At 42.8% G+C, this 18,920-nt stretch overlaps 1 protein-coding gene across 22 annotated transcripts in view; it reads right to left on the bottom strand.

Annotated features, from left to right (window-relative positions):
* LOC138245662 (protocadherin gamma-C3-like) overlaps positions 1-18,920 on the bottom strand; it is an 830,748-nt gene that overhangs the window by 309,900 nt on the left and 501,928 nt on the right. The window contains exon 1 of one of the 22 annotated variants that reach the window (XM_069199434.1): positions 13,487-16,187. The exons of 20 other annotated variants lie outside the window; for them this stretch is intronic. In XM_069199434.1, the coding sequence (XP_069055535.1) occupies positions 13,487-16,027 (2,541 nt within the window). In that variant the 5' untranslated portion in view covers positions 16,028-16,187. Of the gene's footprint in view, positions 1-9,781; positions 12,423-13,486; positions 16,188-18,920 lie in introns of those variants that run through there. One more of the 22 variants, XM_069199455.1, reaches the window with a different exon arrangement.

Raw genomic sequence — 18,920 nt, 5'->3', positions numbered from 1 at the left:
AGGAGGAGCGGCTGGAGGCGGACTTTGGTTTTCTATTAAACAAAGGTGGTTTGGTGTCTTAAGAGGTAATACAGCCTCATTAGTAATGAACTGTGCCGGAGTAGGTTTTGGAGTAACGCAATTACCAGTAAGTGATTAAGGCATTATTTGAACTTGAGGGGTTTTAGGCACAGTGAGACTGCAGGACATCAATTTGCATGATTATGCACTTGCCTGTGCTGGGGAAATATCTGATTCTAATGAGGATCACCAGTGAAAAATAACCTGTGGCAGAGCAGGAACTCTGAGCTTTCAATGAAATTCAATATTCTTAACTTACCTTTTCTACTACTGGCTTATGATAAGTAGGCACTAGGTCTATTAACACAACTTCTATACAAATTTCAAGGATCCAGTTTTCAATGTTCAAGCCCTGACTTCAGAAAAATATGAAGAAAAGTAATGGAACATAGCAATGTGTGCCATCAAAGCTTTGACATCAGAAAAACACCTCTTTTCTCTTTATCAGGGATAATAGCTAGCCTCAACTCAAGGCCTGGTGACATAGGAGTAACATGAAGCATTCCTCATCTCAACATTACAGGTAGAGGATAATCTTGAATGAGATGCTGGGCGAGGGATAGGGAAAGGATAGGACTACAAATGAGTGACAAGCTCAGTGCAGAAGTATCAGGCTGCACCTTTCTTTAACAATCTACAGTTCTCCGGTCTAGGGAACTTATAGCATGTGTCCGTAGCAATCACTAGCAGTCGTTAGAGGGTTTACTAGTTGTGACAATGGGCTTCACCTGGAAAGCTATAGGACAGCTGTTCAAGAAAATACTAAACAGGTATTTGTATTACAGTGTTCATTGGAGCAATGCATACATTCTTACTCACTTAAATGGTAATAAACTTCACTAGTTTGGAGACAGTGGCAAATCCTAATACACCAGTGACAGCCTATGCACCTTTTAATTAGAGAAGATGTGATATTATTATAAACAATGAACATTAGAATTTGGAAAAGAGCTTAAATAATGTATTTGCCACAACATTCACAAAGTGGCATAATTCATTATAGGTGGCCAGGAAGAACCATGAATGCTTATTTATGTCAACAATTGATTCAACAGCTATTCATGCAAGATGGAGATTTGGCCTCCACTTTAGGATCAATGACAGGATATCTGTAACTAACATTGTATGTACAGAATATTGTGTCAAAAATATCGAGGACTAAAATATTGAGAAGATAAGTATAGATTTACTATACTTAACTCCACATCTACGTACCTTAACCCCCACAGTGGCCATGGGCAAGCTGGTCTTATCCTCGCACAGGGTTCCTGTGTGCCGGGGACGAAACCAGCTTGTCCTGCAGCAGGCCCATGGGGGCCTCCCTCCCACACACCCCCCCTCGGCAGTCTGATAACGTCAGCGCGCTAACAGTGCGCTGACGTCATCAAACGCTGCCAGGGACATGCTGGAAGCCATTTGCTTCCAGCACGTTAGGAGAGAGGACACAGCACAGGTGAGTCCTTCTCCTGGGGGTGGTTGGGAGTGGAAAACAGACACACGGGGAAAGGAAAGAGTTTTTTCCTTTCCTCCTCTGCCTGTTTTGAGTGGATTCCTGCTCCACGATCACGGGCAGGAATCTACCCACTAGGCAAGAGGGATTGTTTTATGTTTATTTTGGGGAGCGACCCCTTGGGCAAAGGTCGCTCCCCTGGGGTCATATGTATATCCATGTTTCGGCCACCCCTGGGTTTTTTTCAGCCAATCGGCCCTCGGGGGGGGGGGGGGGGGGTGTCGAAACCAACTAGACACCAGGGATTCAGTTTTAAATAATGTTTTCGGGCAGTGCCCCGTAGGCAAAGGTCGCTGCCCTGGGGGCAATACCTTTTATTTGTTTTGGCCCTCCCAGAGGATAGATCAGCCATGTTTTTGGGGGGAGGAGGGTTGTGCGTGTTTTGTCTTGGGGACACCCCTGGGTAAGTGTCTCACCCCAAAGGGGGGACATTAGTGTTGGCCATTTCTGCCCCCCTTGGGGGCAGATCGGCCTATTTTTTTAGGCCCCTCTGCCCCCGAGGGGGGAAGAAGCCACCAAAATGCCAGGGAATGCTTTTTTGTTCCCCTCGTGCTAAATCTAACCAGTATGTGTGGTAAAAATGACAAAACCTGTTCAGCTGTAATCAGGCATCGCAGCACACCCATGACACGCTAGGTGTCTCGGGAGGGACTCCGATGATGAAGCATGCCACCAACTTCGTTAGTGGGTGAAGCGTCTTTTTAACATAATCTAAGTGTGTTTCTTTTCACAATTTTAGTGTTTGGAACATCACAGAAGTACGTGGACACATCCAAATGATCTATTACAAAACTACCTGTGTTTGGGGGGGAGGGGCACCTATGTTTTAGGTCCTGGGTGCGGCCTTCATCTAGGAAAACCTACCAAACAAATTTTTTCAAACGCCCCAACGAGTCCAGGGAGGTGTGGCTTGCATGGATCCCCCAACATTTTCTTACCCAGTTTCCTCTGCAAACCTCACAATTTGCTTTAAGAAAGCATATTTTCCTAACTTTTATTAGTAGGATCACCGCTATGGAACAATTTTCCTACCCCCCCGTGTTCTGCTCATTCTCCCAAGTAAAATTATACCTCACTTGTGTGGGTCCCCAAAGCAGAGCCAGCCTAAAGATGTATAAAATTAAAATATGTACTTATCGACTTGCTGTGCTATCTCCTCAATCTCTGGAAGGAAATGTGTTGCTCCTCTCAGGTTCCAGAACTTTCTGTCACTGAAATGTGAGGAAAAGGTGTTTTTTTGGCCAAATGTTGAGGTTTGCAAAGGATTCTGGGTAACAGAACCTGGTGAGAGCCCCACAAGTCACCCCATCTTGGATTCCCTTAGGTGTATAGTTTTCACAAATGCAAAGGTTTGGTAGGTTTTTCTAGGTGCTGGCTGAGCTAGAGGCCAAAATCCATAGCTAGGCACTATGCAAAAAAACAGCTCTGTTTTCTTTGGGAAAATGTGATGTTTCCACGTTATGTTTTGGGGCATTTCCTGTCACGAGCACTAGGCCTACCTACACAAGTGAGATACAGTTTTTATCGGGAGAATTGGGGGTACGCTGGGGGGAAGGAAATGTGTGGCTTCTCTCAGGTTCCAGAACTTTCTGCCACCAAAATGTGAGGAAAATGTTTTTTGGGGCCTAATGTTGAGGTTTGCAAAGGATTTTGGGTAACAGAACCTGGTGACAGCCCCACAAGTCACCCCATCTTGGATTCCCCTGGTGTCTAGTTTTAAAAAATGCACAGGTTTGAAAGGTTTCCCTAGGTGCCGGCTGAGCTAGAGGCCAAAATCCGCAGCTAGGCACTTTCCAAAAAACAGCTCTGTTTTCTTTGGGAAAATATGATGTGTCCATGCTGTGTTTTGGGCCATTTCCTGTCACGGGCACTAGGCCTACCCACACAAGTGAGGTACCATTTTGATCAGGAGACGTGGGGGAACGCTGGGTGGAAGGAAATTTGTAGCTCCTCTCAGGTTCTAGAACTTTGTCACTGAAATGTCCGAAAATTGTTTTTTAGCCATATTTTGAGGTTTGCACAGGGTTCTGAGTAACAGAACCTGGTGAGAGCCCCACAAGTCACCCTATCTTGGATTCCTCTAGGTGTCTACTTTTAGAAAATGCACAGGTTTGGTAGGTTTCTCTAGGTGCCGGTTGAGCTAGAGGCCAAAATCCACAGCTAGGCGCTTTCCAAAAAACATGTCAGATTTCAATGTAAAAATGTGATGTGTCCATGTTGCATTTATTGTCGCAGTCATTAGGCCTACCCACGCAAGTGAGGTACCATTTTTATCAGGAGACTTGGGGATCACAGAATAGAAGAACAAGTGTTATTGCCCCTTGTCTTTCTCCCCATTTTTTCCTTCCAAATGAAAGACAGTGTGTAAAAAAGACATCTATTTGAGAAATGCCCTGTAATTCACATGCTAGTATGGGGACCCCGGAATTCAGAGATGTGCAAATAACCACTGCTTCTCAACATCTTTTCTTGTGCCCATTTTAGAAATACAAAGGTTTCCTTGATACCTATTTTTCAGTCTTTATATTTCACCAAATGAATTGCTGTGTACCCGGTATACAATGAAAACCCATTGCAAGGTGCTCATTTACTGGCTCTGGGTACCTAGGGTTCTTGAGGAAATGACAAGCCCTATATATCCCCGCAACCAGAAGAGTCCAGCAGATAAAATGGTATATAGCTTTAAAAAATCTGACATCGCAGGAAAAAGTTACAGAGTAAAACGTGGAGAAAAATGGCTGGTTTTTCCACCTCAATTTCAATTTTTTTTTTTATTTCAGCTGTTTTTTCTGTAGGAAAACCTTGTAGGATCTACACAAATGACCCCTTGGTGAATTCAGAATATTGTCTACTTTTCAGAAATGTAAAGCTTTCCAGTATCTAGCACTGGTTTCACACCTACTTCTGTCACTAACTAGAAGGAGACTAAAAGCACAAAAAATGGTAAAAATGGGGAATATGTCCCAGTAAAATGCGAAACTTGTGTTGAAAAATGTGGTTTGCTGATTCAAATCTGCCTGTTCCTGAAAGTTGGGAAGATGGTGATTTTAGCACCGCAAACCCTTTGTTGATGCAATTTTCAGGGAAAAAAACCACAAGCCTTCTTCTGCAGTCCTTTTTTCCCATTTCTTTTAAAAGAACACATTTTTTGCTGTTTTTTGGTTAATTTCTTGGTCTCCTTCAGGGCAACCCACAAACTCTGGGTACCTCGAGAATCTCCAGGATGTTGGAAAAAAGGACACAAATTTGGCATGGGTAGCTTATATGGAAAAAAAAGTTATGAGGGCCTAAGCATGAACTGCCCCAAATAGCCAAAAAAGGCCTGGCACCTGAGGGGGAAAAGGCCTGGCAGCGAAGGTTTAAAGATATACATATATTGTCAAGGCACATATATGTGGAGATATATATGTATATATACATAGTAAAACTTTGCTTACCTACAGAAGCTTACCTTCACAATATTTTTGTCCTTGATATTCTTGACACTGTTTTGTCCCCACTATATTTTGTTCCCAATATTTTGTCTAAACACCCGACACCCTCTACCGAAGGAGAGCAATATCTGAGCTTTATGTGACTGCAGAAGTCACATGTATACAAGTGAAAACACATGGTTGGCAAGTGCCATTTATCAGTAAACTAAATGTAGCATTAATGTCACTCCAACAAATCCACCTGTGATCGTAGGGAATGAGCTGGTCACTGTATCACACAATTTACATTTCAGAACAGGATGTCCACAGCAGTCCACTGGTGTTTGTAGAAGATGCTGCTTTATAAATATGTGGTCAGATGGCATACATTGCCATGGAGGAACAGAGAGGTAATGCTGGTGGTAGGGCTTAAATTAATAGGTGGCTTTAGAGGCCATAAGAGAACAAAGGTTGCACTGAAGGAGAATACAGCAACACTGGTCACCACCATGTCCACTGGAACTTTGAAGAGTAAAAACTAAGGCACTAGAAAAAAAATCAATCTGGAGACTTATAAAAGAAGTTTACTGGGGTTTAAGGCGCATACAGCTTTCCTCACAATGAAAACCACTGTTCAGATTGAGATCCCTGCATCATAATAGTTATATAGAATATGGACGTTTTTCTGGGGCTTTGGTGATCTAATTACCATTTCCTTGAGTATACTACAGTAAAAAATGTAATTGCCATCATGAAGGTGTAATACCATTCCACTAATTATTATCAGGCTCCTTCTCAGGGCTACAGTGAAGAATGTTATTTCCAAGGACTACTCAGGCAGGGCAAACAAATCTTCTTTTATTCACAGTTGTCAAGCTAGCTTTTGAATTATGTTTAAGTGACTCAAACAAAACTGTTCAAGGAATACTTGAAATATGGCAAATAATATACATGTTACATGTTGGGTGCATGACAAACAGTTCCATTTAATTCAGGCCTGAAAAGGTCTAACTGCAACACCTCAGAAATATAGTTTAGATTATTATAGTAGGGTCCGAAAGCAAGTGGTAACAAAGTGGTATGGTCAGCTACATTTAAACTAATGCCTGCCATGAAGAAGAAAATAACACATTTTGCTAGGTAGGCACGCTCCAGACATTGAAGCAGTTAAAAGTGTCAGAAAATACTGGTTATAGATACAGAAAGAGGGTGTAATAAACCTAAGAGAGTGTTTTATGGTAAAGACCATAAATGGCACAATCACTTTGACCCACGTGATATTGTACAACCATTATCAAGTTGTAAGGCGCAAAGTGGTGGGCTGGATCAAGAAAGGGCGGTACATAATGTCTTACAGTATTCCAAAGGACACAAGGCAATTTGCTAATCACTGCAATGAAGACAAATAAAAAAAATCAGGTCTTAAGAATGTAGAGATGGAAACTCAACACCCTTAATCTTTAACAAAGTGAGTAAGCCTGCTTGAAATATAGTGTCTATAAGCGTAATCTGATGTAATGTCCAGTATTTTGTGTTCCAATTGTTACACAAAATGCCAGTGATTATGCCATAATATCACACTGCGTTTCTCAGATTTTGTTCGGGCAAAAATCCTACAGTGCGAGCAAGGAACAATGCAAATTAACAGAATGCCAGCAACTGTTGTTTGTGTCATGTGAGATGTAGAACTTTTTTGTAGCATGAACTGTGTTTCTGGATTCAAAATGGATGAAAGGACCCATTTCAAGCTAAAATTAAAAATTGAGGAAATGTTGGATTGATATTTTACGTAATAATGAATTCTTTTGTGCAATGTTTTTAACATTATGTGTTATTGCTACAAAGGGAAAATGCTGCCCAGGCTTAAAAGTGAGTTGAATTCACAATAGGGTTGAGTTGCATAACCATTACCACTTTCAATTGATCCGCTGTTTGCGTTTTGGATGAAGGGAGAAATTTACACACAATTGTTTAAAGTAAGGAGTATTTACAATTTTGCTGCAATTTTACAGGCAGTTGGCCATTACTGAAAAATACAAATATGATCCAAAGAATAACAGTGTGTGAATATCATCAAATTGTTCACAATTACAGACATGCTTGAAATCAGCGGCCTATATGGCTGTGTGTAAAAACATGACACAACATGACATTTTAATGGCCATTTAGGTTCATATATAATTTAGTACAAATATTAATATCCACAACGGAGTTTCTCCCCATTTACGACCAGTTACTGTAGCAAGTTCAATGATTCCTGTTAGATTTCCGATATTGCAGTTCAGTATGAAGATTACTGTTTTTAGTGAAATGATGTTCAAAGTAATTTTATTAAGAATGTCTTTTATTATGTTTCACTCTTTAAATTGTTACTAAATATCAGACTATGCTCGCCTTAAAATGTCAAACACACACAGTAAATTATCCTACCTGGAATATCATAATTGACTAACTAGAATTTTGATTTAAAGGTTTGTTGGGCATAAACATATTCCTGATAAACACGTTAACCTTTTTAGCATTGGAAACAGATATGTTTAAGTTGAAAAGAAGCCATATTAATAACACTATAAGAGATAAATACATTTGTGTGAATTGGAGACTGGTATGTATGTTTGTTAGTTGCCAAGGCTTGAGGTGAGTGGTTTCATGTAGTAATGACTGAACAGCTGAATGTGTGTCTATGTCATTCAGTTACCCCAGTCTCAATGCTAAGAGAGGAAGGGCGAGAAGCCTGTATCTTTGTGCTGTCAGTGGCAGACAGTGCAGGGACACAGGAGCACATGAAGTGTGTTGGAGGTGACTGTGATGCAAACGTGGTGCTCGAAGTGCATTAAGAAAAGAATGAGAACTGTTATGCTGCATACAGTTGGGCTGGCAGTATCAGTGAGCATGGGGGGCAGGGTCAAAGGTGTGGCTAAAAAAATCCTCAAAATATTCAGTAAGTTTTTGTTTGCCCTTGACCATTAGGTAAGGAAAGTACATATAAAATAACATTCAGCTTAAATGAAAAATAAAGAAAAAGTTGTTACACAGTGGGAAATGCACTATAATACATTATGAAACCTCTCTCAGTTAATGCACTATAGAGGTCTGTATGTAGCCAGAAAGCCATAGAAATAAATCTTGCTTGGTTCAAGGGAGAGTATAGACTTGAGTATTTTTAGTCCAACGATGTCACAGTCTGTGACAGAAAGCAATGTGAATATGTAGGTCATTATTTTAAGATTCCATTACACACAATACAAGATACATTGTTACAAAATACATGAAACAGTTTAAGATAAAACAGTGCTTCCAAAATATAGATTTTAGTAACACCCATACCTGTATGCAATGCAATTTTTTTCATTACTGTTCCTTCAACATCTACAGGGGTAGTAAGTGCTATATAAATACAAATGCAATTAAACAAACACACTCCACCCCTCAGTTGTTACCTCTTTGCACTACAACCCAAAAAGGATAAATATTTGTCATCACAGAGCTTTAAGTGACTCAATCAATTAAAGCCAGTACTGGCTCCCAAGCATCCTTTACATTTGCACATTACCCTTTACATTTGCGGATTAACTCACAGCACACATTTGCATTTCTTTCAGGTAAGCAGCTGAACTATTAAAATCTTAGAATTAACCATCCTGGGACGGTTGTATTTTTAGAAAAAGTAGGGAGATAGTTTTTCATCAATCAAAAAAGTATGAGCACTTCGTGCCCCTCCTATCTTACCCACTTTGACCTCAATGCAAACGGCAGAGGTTGTAGGAGTCTGAGCTAATGGTACCTGGCATGGGTGAGTGACGTGGATGTGGATGTAGGAATCGTATGGCCATTACTAGAGATATATTACTGCTCACAATTCTGAAAAATGTGTAAAAATATGTATTTGTATTAAACGGGTGCACAAACTCAATGCTTGTTAATAAGCAATAACATTGAATAGTTCATAATAGATAGTTAATACTTTTTGAGTTGTTTAAAATGTCTAGTTGTGTTTAAATGCACTACCATTTGGAATACTAAGTGAAAAGTCTTGTCATGCTCTTCAAACAAACTGCGACAGATGAAAACACAAATGAAACAAGCATTTGCAATGCAACGGGTCTCGCGTTTGCTCATGTTAGAGCTGATAGGTGAAAAGTCGGGTTAGGAGTTTACAACGCTATCGGGCAAATGTGCATTTATATACGTAACCCGAAAAAGTGCAATTAACTATGTAAAGTGCTCGACTTCTGCCAAGCTAGATCGCGCTCGTAAACTAGAGAAAAAGAAGTCCACGAGCCTCGCATGTTTTCTGTACTTGGTCGCTTCGCTCGAGGAGGGCTAGCCACCGGAAAAGGCATGACGACGTATGCGTGCCTTCGACTAATGAAAGCAAGCAGATTTTATTAGGCAAGCCCACGAACCAATAAAAAACACTGACGTGATGTTGACAGGGCTCCGAGCCCTTTTCTGAACACTAAAGAGTCTCGCTGCGATACACATGCGCGAGCGCATGCAACGCAGGCTCGACCCTAAAAAGGCAAACTCTCCTGTAAACACACACAAAAGCATGCACACATGCACACACACAGCTATAGACATTTGCAGTCTGTCTCACACATGCACACAGCATCTCTGTGGTCTAACTTAGAATTCATAAGTGCGAGTTACCCGCTAACATTCATTGATAAAACATTAAAATAATGTTCCCACAGTCAGTGATTTGGTATGCACCCAAAAAAAAATATCACCCATGCTCCTAAACTACTGAGGCACAGGAGAACTAATTTTAACTACAACTGGCAACAACCCTTACCTGATTCAAGCCATCATTCCCAATAGATTCTCCAACAGACTCACTTCCGATCCCAGAATCATTTGCAGAGAAGAGGACATCTGTGGAAACCTCCTGACTAGATTTAAGAAACGTGAAGCTGTTGTTCCCTGAATCCATGGCCACAGCCACCTCATATGAGTAGGGCAGGGGCAGGGTTCCATTTTGATAATTAGATGCATATCTTGGATCAATGTGTGAATACAGAGCAGGGGTTAGAGAGCTAAACTTACTTGGTTCCTTGCGGTTTTTGCATTTGAAAATTACAACTAGCATCAATGATAAAACAAATAAAAGCGAAATTAATGCTAATGCTAAAACCAAATAGATATTTAAATTAGATTGGTTGTCTGGGTCACGTGGTTGGTTGCGTAGCTCAGGAAGGGCCCCTTGTATGTTTTCTGCAACCACCACGTTTAGAGTAACTGTGGCTGACAGCGGTGGCTGTCCGTTGTCCTTCACCAGAATGACCAGCTTGTGCTTGAGAGCATCCTTCTCCAGAAAGATTCTTGAGGTCCTGATTTCTCCAGTGTGGAGCCCAACAGTAAACAGTAGAGGGTCCGGGATCTGAAGCAGGTGGTAGGAGAGCCACGCATTGTGTCCGGAATCTGCATCCACAGCCACCACCTTTGTTACAAGATAATTTTGGTTGGAAGAAGGAGGGACCATCTCGAATAACATCGAGCCATCTGATCCCAGAGCAGGATATAGGAATTCCGGAGGGTTGTCATTCTGATCGATAATAAAAACCCTCACAGTGACATTAGTACTGAGAGGAGGAGACCCAGAGTCCTGACCTCTCACCTGGAACTGAAACTCCTTGAGCTGCTCGTAGTCAAAGGAGCGCTGGGCGTAGATCACACCAGTCTGGGAGTTAATGGAGATGTAGGAAGAAAGAGGGACGTCCCGGTGAGTATCTTGTACAAAGTAAGTGACACGAGCGTTTAGACCCAAATCTACATCAGATGCCTTTAGACAGTAAAGGGAGGCGCCGGCTGCATTGTTCTCTGGCACATAGACCTGGTAGGAAGATTTATCAAACATGGGAGGGTTATCGTTTATATCAGATACTTGTAATCGGATAGTTCTGCTTGTGGTCAGAGTGGGAGATCCTTTGTCAGTGGCTGTAACTGTGACGTTGTATTCCGAGACAGTTTCTCTGTCCAGAGTTCTTTCAGTCACAAGTTTGTAATACTTTCCAGATGATGCGATTAACTGAAAGGGGATGTTTTCTTGAACATGACAAACAACCTTGCCATTCTCGCCCGAATCCCGGTCATGAACACTGATGAGGGCTACCACTGTACCCGGGGAGGAGTCCTCTGGAAGGGAACTGGAGACAGAAGCAAAGGATATCTCGGGAGCATTATCGTTCTCATCAGTAACTTCTACATGCACCCGACACTGTGCAACATGTCCCCCTCCGTCCCTTGCTTCTACTACCATTTTGTACGAATTTATCTTTTCAAAATCAAGGGCACCTTTAATTTGTATTTTTCCTGTATCTGCGTCCAGAGAAAACGTATTATATAACTGTTCAGCTACGCTACTCAATGAGTAAATGATTTCTGAATTTGTACCTTCGTCCTTGTCAGTGGCTTTCACCTGAAGCACCACTGAGTTTATTACTGCTCCTTCACTAATGCTGGCTCTGTAGATCTCTTGACTGAACACGGGGATATTGTCATTGAAATCAAGTACATTGATATTAATATCCACTGTGCTGGACCTGATTGGATCTCCCCCGTCAGAGGCAGTGAGAGTCAGCTGGAGGTGACTTTCTTTTTCACGGTCTAAGACAGTTTCCAGCACTAATTCCGCATATCTGTAGCCATCGCTGCTGACTCTTTCTTCCAAGACAAAATGCGGGTTTGGGCTCAGCTTATAGCCCTGCAAGGCATTGATGCCAATATCAGGGTCCCGGGCATTGTCAAGTGCAACGCGGGTCCCTGGCAACGAGGCTTCAATTATTTCTAGATCCACGGACTTCTTTGAGAAACTCGGGGGGTTGTCATTAATGTCCTGAATAACAACTTCTACGTGAAAAACATTCATTGGATTTTCCACAACTGCCTCGAAGCTGAGGGAGCAGGAGGGTGACTCTCCGCACATCTCCTCTCTGTCGATCCGGTCACTCACGTGGAGAACCCCCGTCACAGGGTTTATTGTCAAATACTGCTTGCGAGCATCGGAGAGAACACGCATGTTCCTGTCAGACAAACGCCCGAGATTTAACCCCAAATCCTTTGCGATGTCCCCAACAACAGAGTCCCTCTTCATTTCTTCTTTGATAGAATATTGTATCTGTCCAGACACCGCTTCACAGACCCACAGAAATAACAAAGACGCCAGTACTTGCCGTCTGCCTCTCGGCGCTGCAGCTCCGGGGTGGGCTCCGATCCCAGCCATCATCAGCGGCGCTTATTAGGTCCAGGTTTTCCTCAAAACTCCAAATACCATTCGGCAATAAAATACTGAACTGTGAATCCAGGCTGTGCCAACTTGCGGAGCTAAATTAGGGCGCTTCCCTTACAAGCCAAGCTAACGCTGTTTAGGAGATTTCTGCGCAGAGCTCCCGGCAGTGAATACCTTCCGTCCCAGTCTCTGCTTCTCTCCAAATAAACCGGGCTCTGCGATTGCAAGAGGCTCTAGTATACTGCAGGCTCTCGTCCAGTACGTGACAACAGCGACACCACACGGTTCTTCGTGGCACTGCTGGCACAGAGCTCTACAAATCACAGCAAACTTCTGCAAACCATTAGTTAAAAACGTGCACACTAAAGAAAAAAACAGTTACTAAGAATACATTAATGGCTGTAATATATTTCAACTTCCTATCAAAACATGAGTGCATGCAACCACAAAGAGCGTGTTGATAAGTCTATGTTATGTGCCTCTTTTGCAAATGATGCCGAGGAACAAGTCAACGTGCACAATCGTAGCAAAAAGTGCAGTGCTTTGAGTACCGGAGCCATTTATTGCTTTTAAAAAAAGTTAGATTTTCATGGACTTTGTTGCTGACAATATCAGCGAAACATCTCCTTATCTGCGCGTTTAACCGCCCAGAATGAACATAAACTATATGATTTTTTCCGTATATAAAGAAGAGGTGCGACTTTAATTAAAATAGAGTAAAAAAAAACGAGGAATCCTATAGCGCGGCAGATGGCACTTGCGGGTGAGCGGGTTGTGATTGGGAAGTAGGGCAGTATTATATCAGTAGTTACTTCTCCAAAGAGCTTCCAAATGATAGAACATGAAAACATACAATTTAAACGGCGAACGGACTCATGCGCGCCCACACATACATTACGTTTGCAAAATATGTTGGAGTACGTTACTAAGTGCACACGGTACCTAGACTAGCATGAATGGGAGGTGAGAATATCTAGAACAGTCATCACTTCGTCTACGGTCAATTCATCTGACTTCGGCTTCCGAATTTCAATTTCAGTATCTGCTTTCCCAAAGAAAAGGAAGCATTTCAAAATGAAAGACAATTACTTCAAGCCAATTCTAAGTACTGAAAAATTATAAATATAGTTTTGGGTTTACCTATTTGTTTTCTGACAGATGACCGCATTTTAATTATAAAATAGTGTGACGTCATGGAGTTTTATATTTGATTTTCCCATTGTAGCAGAAACGTAGGCTGTCTCACAAAAAAGGGAAACGAAGTTAACTTACTTGCATAAAAGGCTGGTCCTCTTTGTTCATACATAAAAAATCGTCACTGAAGAGTGGTGGATCTCGTTCTTCAAAATTCTGGTCTATCGAAGGATTATTTAAATCGCCTGAAATTGGGAAATTAATCTGTTTTTTCCCAGCACCTGCTTTTGAGAAGACATCATGAGAGTATGTCGGTAGAAACACTCTAACTCCATCCATCCCCACAAACTGGGGGGCTGGGAGTGAATTGAAGTTGACCACGGATGACTCATTGAGCTGAGATTCCCTCCAGTGATGAATTCTGATGGCCAAAAGAAGAATGATAAGGAGAAGAAACAAGAAGGAAACAACAGCAACAGCGATTACCAGATACAGTGTGAGGTTCGGCGCCATGTCTGTAGATGTTGAAGGGTTATCCATATCATAAAGCATTTCAGGCACACTGTCTGCCAGCACTATGGTGGCTGTAACTGAAGATGAGAGAGGGGTCTGCCCATTGTCCTTCACTAAGATCACTAGGAATTGTTTTATGGCATCTTTTTGCATAATGGTCCGGGCTGTCCTGATCTCTCCAGTGTGAACACCTATTGTAAACAGTCCCTGGTCTGTGGACTTCAGCAGATGGTAAGAGAGCCAGGCATTCTGCCCAGAGTCAGAATCGGCAGCAATCACTTTAGTGATCAGATAACCTGGTTCAGAGGAGCGAGGCGCCATCTCCACCCCAGAGGAGCCATCTGTGGGGGGTGATGGGTATAATATTTCAGGAGTGTTGTCATTCTGATCCAGTATGAAGAATGTCACTGTGACATTACTCATTAGGGAAGGAGAACCACCATCTTCTGCCTTCACCTGGATTTGAAATTGTCGGAACACTTCGAAGTCAAAAGGCTGAAGAGCATAAATGACACCAGATTCAGAATTAATTGATATATAAGAGGATAATGGAATGTCTCCAATTCGTCCATCGATAATAGAATAACTGATCTTGGCATTCTTGTCACAGTCCGAATCTGTTGCCTTGGTTGCAAAAACTGAAGTGCCTTGAGGTATATTTTCCATTATGTAGGCGCTGTATGACATTTGCTGAAATACTGGTGGATTGTCGTTTTCATCTGTAATCTGAAGGTGTATGATTTTTGTTGTAGATAAAGGGGGAGTTCCACTGTCTGTGGCTGTAATTGTTATGTTGTACTGTGGAACTTCCTCCCTATCTAAAACATTATCCGTTACCAAAGTATAATAATTTTCAATTGATTTAAGTAACTGAAATGGGAGATGGGGTGGCAGAAAGCAAGTGACTTTTCCATGTTCTCCCAAGTCTCTATCGTGTACCTGCAGCAGAGCAATGATTGTACCCAAAGGGCTGTTTTCTGGTACCTGCTTTAGCACAGATGAGATTAAGATCTCTGGGGTATTATCATTCACGTTAATGACTTCTATCAAAACTTTGCAGCGCGATGATAAAATTCCATCACTTCCACGAACTTCAAACTCATAAAATTCGTTCCTTTCATAATCTAGATTTTCAATCAAAGCCATTTCCCCAGTTTTAGAATCCAGTCTGACTTTTTGTACAATAGTTTCCTTCATTTTGCTAAAAGAATATGTTACTTCCGAGTTTGATCCCTTGTCCATATCAACAGCTTTGATGCTGCCCACAACAGTCCCCTTGGGCACACTTTCCAGTACACTGAACTTGTAGACAGACTGACTGAAAACTGGAGCATTGTCATTCACATCCTGGACATTGACCTGTATCTGCAGTGAACCTGATTTAACCGGGTCTCCTCCATCAGTGGCTGTGAGGATCAAGCTGTGAGCTTCCTGTTCCTCTCGATCTAGTGATTTCTCTAGGACCAGTTCTGCATACTTCGTGCCATCTGTACTGATTTTTATATCCAGCGTGAAGTGTTTATTGTCACTGAGTTGATAGCTCTGTAGAGTGTACACACCCACATCTGCATCGTGTGCTTCGGGCAGCACAAACCGGGTGCCGGGGGCAGTGTTTTCAAGGACCTGTAATACTATTTGATCATCAGTAAACGTGGGGGCATTATCATTAATATCTTGAATCTCCACTTCGATTGTGTACACTTTCATAAGGTTCTTTGAAATAATCTCTACAGTTAAAAGACACTGAACGGCGTTCCCGCAGATAGTTTCTCTGTCTATTCTTTCACTCACATATAACTGTCCTTTGTTTAAACTGAGAACAAAATACTGCGTCCTACCTCTGTAATCGACGCGGGCTTCTCCTTCTGATAACTCGTTTACATCTAATCCAAGATCAAGAACCACATTCCCAACAAAAGATCCTTTCCTCATTTCCTCGGGAATGGAATAACGTAGCTGCCCGGAAGCGGCTCCACAGACTGTCAGCAGAGTAACAAGAAGCAACAGAGGAACACCAGCGTAACAGCGCCTCGATGTCTGAGTCACGGAGTAACAGCGCCTCGGTGTCTGAAACACGGAGTAACAGTGCCTCGGTGTCTGAATTCCGGAGTAACAGCGACTCGATGTCCGAGAACCAGACCAACAGCGTCTCGATGTCTGAGCCATTCCTGTCACAGAATGCCCCCTGGTTTCCAGTAAAAAGTTAAGAATTCGGGTCTGGTCTTGAACGAACGCTTAGTTGTGGACTTGGCCGAAGAGCAGCAGGCAGGGCACTGAGGTGTCTAGAGAAATTCCACACTATTCTGTGTCTGTGAATGAGCCGTTTCTGCTGCATTTATACCACGTGGTTTAGTGGATCTTCGAGGATCTCTTTCCTTCGTTGGTGAACAGCGGCACTCAGTGTCCTAGCTGGTAACTGCAGTTCCTGACTCAATGCAAGAGCTGCGGCTGAAATGAGTGAAACAGGCTAAGGAGCAGTTTTACTTTCACTTTCTGCTGTTTCCGTGCGCAAGAAGTGGAAACGTGAGACGACCGTGTATATACCACTGATAACATGGGGTCGAATTTCAAGGAGAGTGTAGACTTCCATGAGTACATCTTAGTTTAAAGGAAATACTCACTAGGTACCTTTTATACACGTTTTAATCCCTCAAATAATATATATTTAATCATTCTGGTACATTTGTCGCATTGGTTTTTTTCATGTTTCTCACCCTATAACCAACACACATATGCATTCTTCAGTAGATGTTTCTCTCTGGCCACAGGCACGGGAATCCTAATGCTGCTGTGTGAGGGTCACATTTCGCTGCGTGGAGCACGAAGCACTTGCTTGTGAGTGACTCTAAATATTCATTCACAACTCTTCCCTGATTTAAACCATCAGTGTTGCATAAGGGCGCGCAGCGGGTCAATGAGGTGTTTTGCTCAAGACCGACATAACGTACGGGTGCAGGCTCTGTTGGGACTGAATATATTAATTTCCCTTGTTATTTAATTGCTCGTACAAGGAAAATCCCTGATTTCAGTGGAAGAGCAGAGCTGAAAATTAACCTGGGTTACCACGTGGACGCTGAACTTTCAAGTGAATCCGATATTCTCTCTGTTCTTTTGAGCTATTGTTAAAATCATCCAGGGCAGAGGATTACTAAACAATACGTGGAATGGAAGCACAGATCCATTTGACCCATCTCCAGTGAAAGTCCAAGAAATGCCTCGGAGCTCCGGGCGCAAGTCACGCGCTCCCATCTCTGTGGGCGTAACAACGTGGGAAACGAAGCTCTGGCACTAGTGTTTGCTCTCTGCCTAGGGCTGACGCTGTCCCATAACTTATGCCCAGTGACAAAGGGACAGCACGAACCCTCCCCACCCGGACCTGTAGAAGCTACACGAGGAAGGAGGGCGGGGAAGGGGATGTCTCTCGGAGAGTGCACGAGGCAGGTGCAGACTCAAAGTAGGGACGCCTGCCTGCACCCCTCTCGAAGAGCCCTAAACGCCCGGAGGTTAGCCAGGCTCCAAGAAAAGAAAGCTGTAATATAGGTGGCTCTGTTCCACCTGTGAGCGGAGCACAAGGTTCCCTTCTCAGTCACTTCACGGCAGGAGCAGCCAATGCGTTGACCACACTGGCAAAGTCCCAGTTTTCCCGGCGACAGCTGAGGCGCCCTCTTTCGGGCTATTGGACCTTTATTAAAAGTAACGAGCGGTACAGTTTGGAGAGGGAGCTATACAATATCTCTGACACAACACTCATAAAGTGGGGTGAGTTGAAAGGCCGGCCCATGAGATAAATCTATCAGAGACAGGCAGGATGAACTAGGAATGCTACTGTACATTCACAATTGATGCCACACAGGGATTAAGTGGAATGAAAAAAAAAATAAGTTAAAAACCTGTTCTTAGCGTAGTGTACCACATAAATGGTATTTTGCTGCTACTTTCTGTCGCTGTATCCAGATATTTAATACGAGTAACACTACACCTACATAAACCAGGACTATTGGCTTTGTCAATGGTTGGTAGTTGGATAAGATAAATAAGTAACATCTTCTGTGTATAAATTAATTAAAATGCTTCAGTTCTGAAATGGGACTGAGAAAGAACTCTAAGGAGTCTCTTTGAAGTTACATCATAGGCAATGAAGGGTGGTACTGCTGCTGAGTTAAGATTTTTTTCCACCCCGAGTGTGAGGGCAAAAACGGAGAGCCCGATGGGGATCCTTCTCAGCACTAGGGTTTTAGAACTCACGAGCACAGACAGGACCCCGCCCACTTAAAGCCCTGATTCCACAGTTATTCCGGAAAGACGGGGATTGGGCTTGCACAGCCCCTCCCGCGGGGCTGCACACTCTGAGCTTTGTGTGGGTGTAGGCGGCGCATCTACACCAGAGATCTCAGCCCCATTGCACATGCTATCTGATAGTAAGGTGAAACTGTGGCATTGACGCCACTCTGAACAAATTCCCCAATGATTAGTGGAAAACCTCAGGTGTGGCCCTGGCTGCGGTGTACATACATGAAGATGATGCACAGAGCACACCAGTGCCTTGCAGGGGATGCTGCATAGGTCAGTGCACAGGTGGTGTTCCAGGACAGCAAGCTGCTGGAGAAGCAAAGGACGGAGTTTTCACCTTCATCCAATGGAAGAGACACGAGGATAAAGAGGCCCAGGAGCGGGAAAAGCTCAAGTTGAACATGCCAGCAGTAACGACAGCTTTGTGCATACAAGAACTGGGGGAGAAAACTCCACAGCACAGGAAATAAAGCTGTCTAGAGACTTACAAGTACCTATTGCAGATGGAGAAGGAGTGTGCAGAATGTATAGCTGTGAGCCTTTCCTTGGAAGCATATTTTACATACTAGTCGTTAAGAATGCTGCCTGATTCTCCACTGACCATATAATTCCCATTACTGCAAACAATAACTGTCTAACAAATATAACATTATTCCGATGCATTTATGGTTTAAGAAGAATAGAGCTTGCAAAGTCTGCTTTAGGAAGCATAACGTTTCTTTTATTTGCAGTGAACAGGGACGGCGATGAACTCTTTACTGCTTCATAC

Source organism: Pleurodeles waltl, chromosome 7 (assembly GCF_031143425.1).
Source record: "Pleurodeles waltl isolate 20211129_DDA chromosome 7, aPleWal1.hap1.20221129, whole genome shotgun sequence".
Classification (NCBI taxonomy): Eukaryota; Metazoa; Chordata; class Amphibia; order Caudata; family Salamandridae; genus Pleurodeles; species Pleurodeles waltl.
This window is presented reverse-complemented; position numbering and strand designations above follow the sequence as displayed.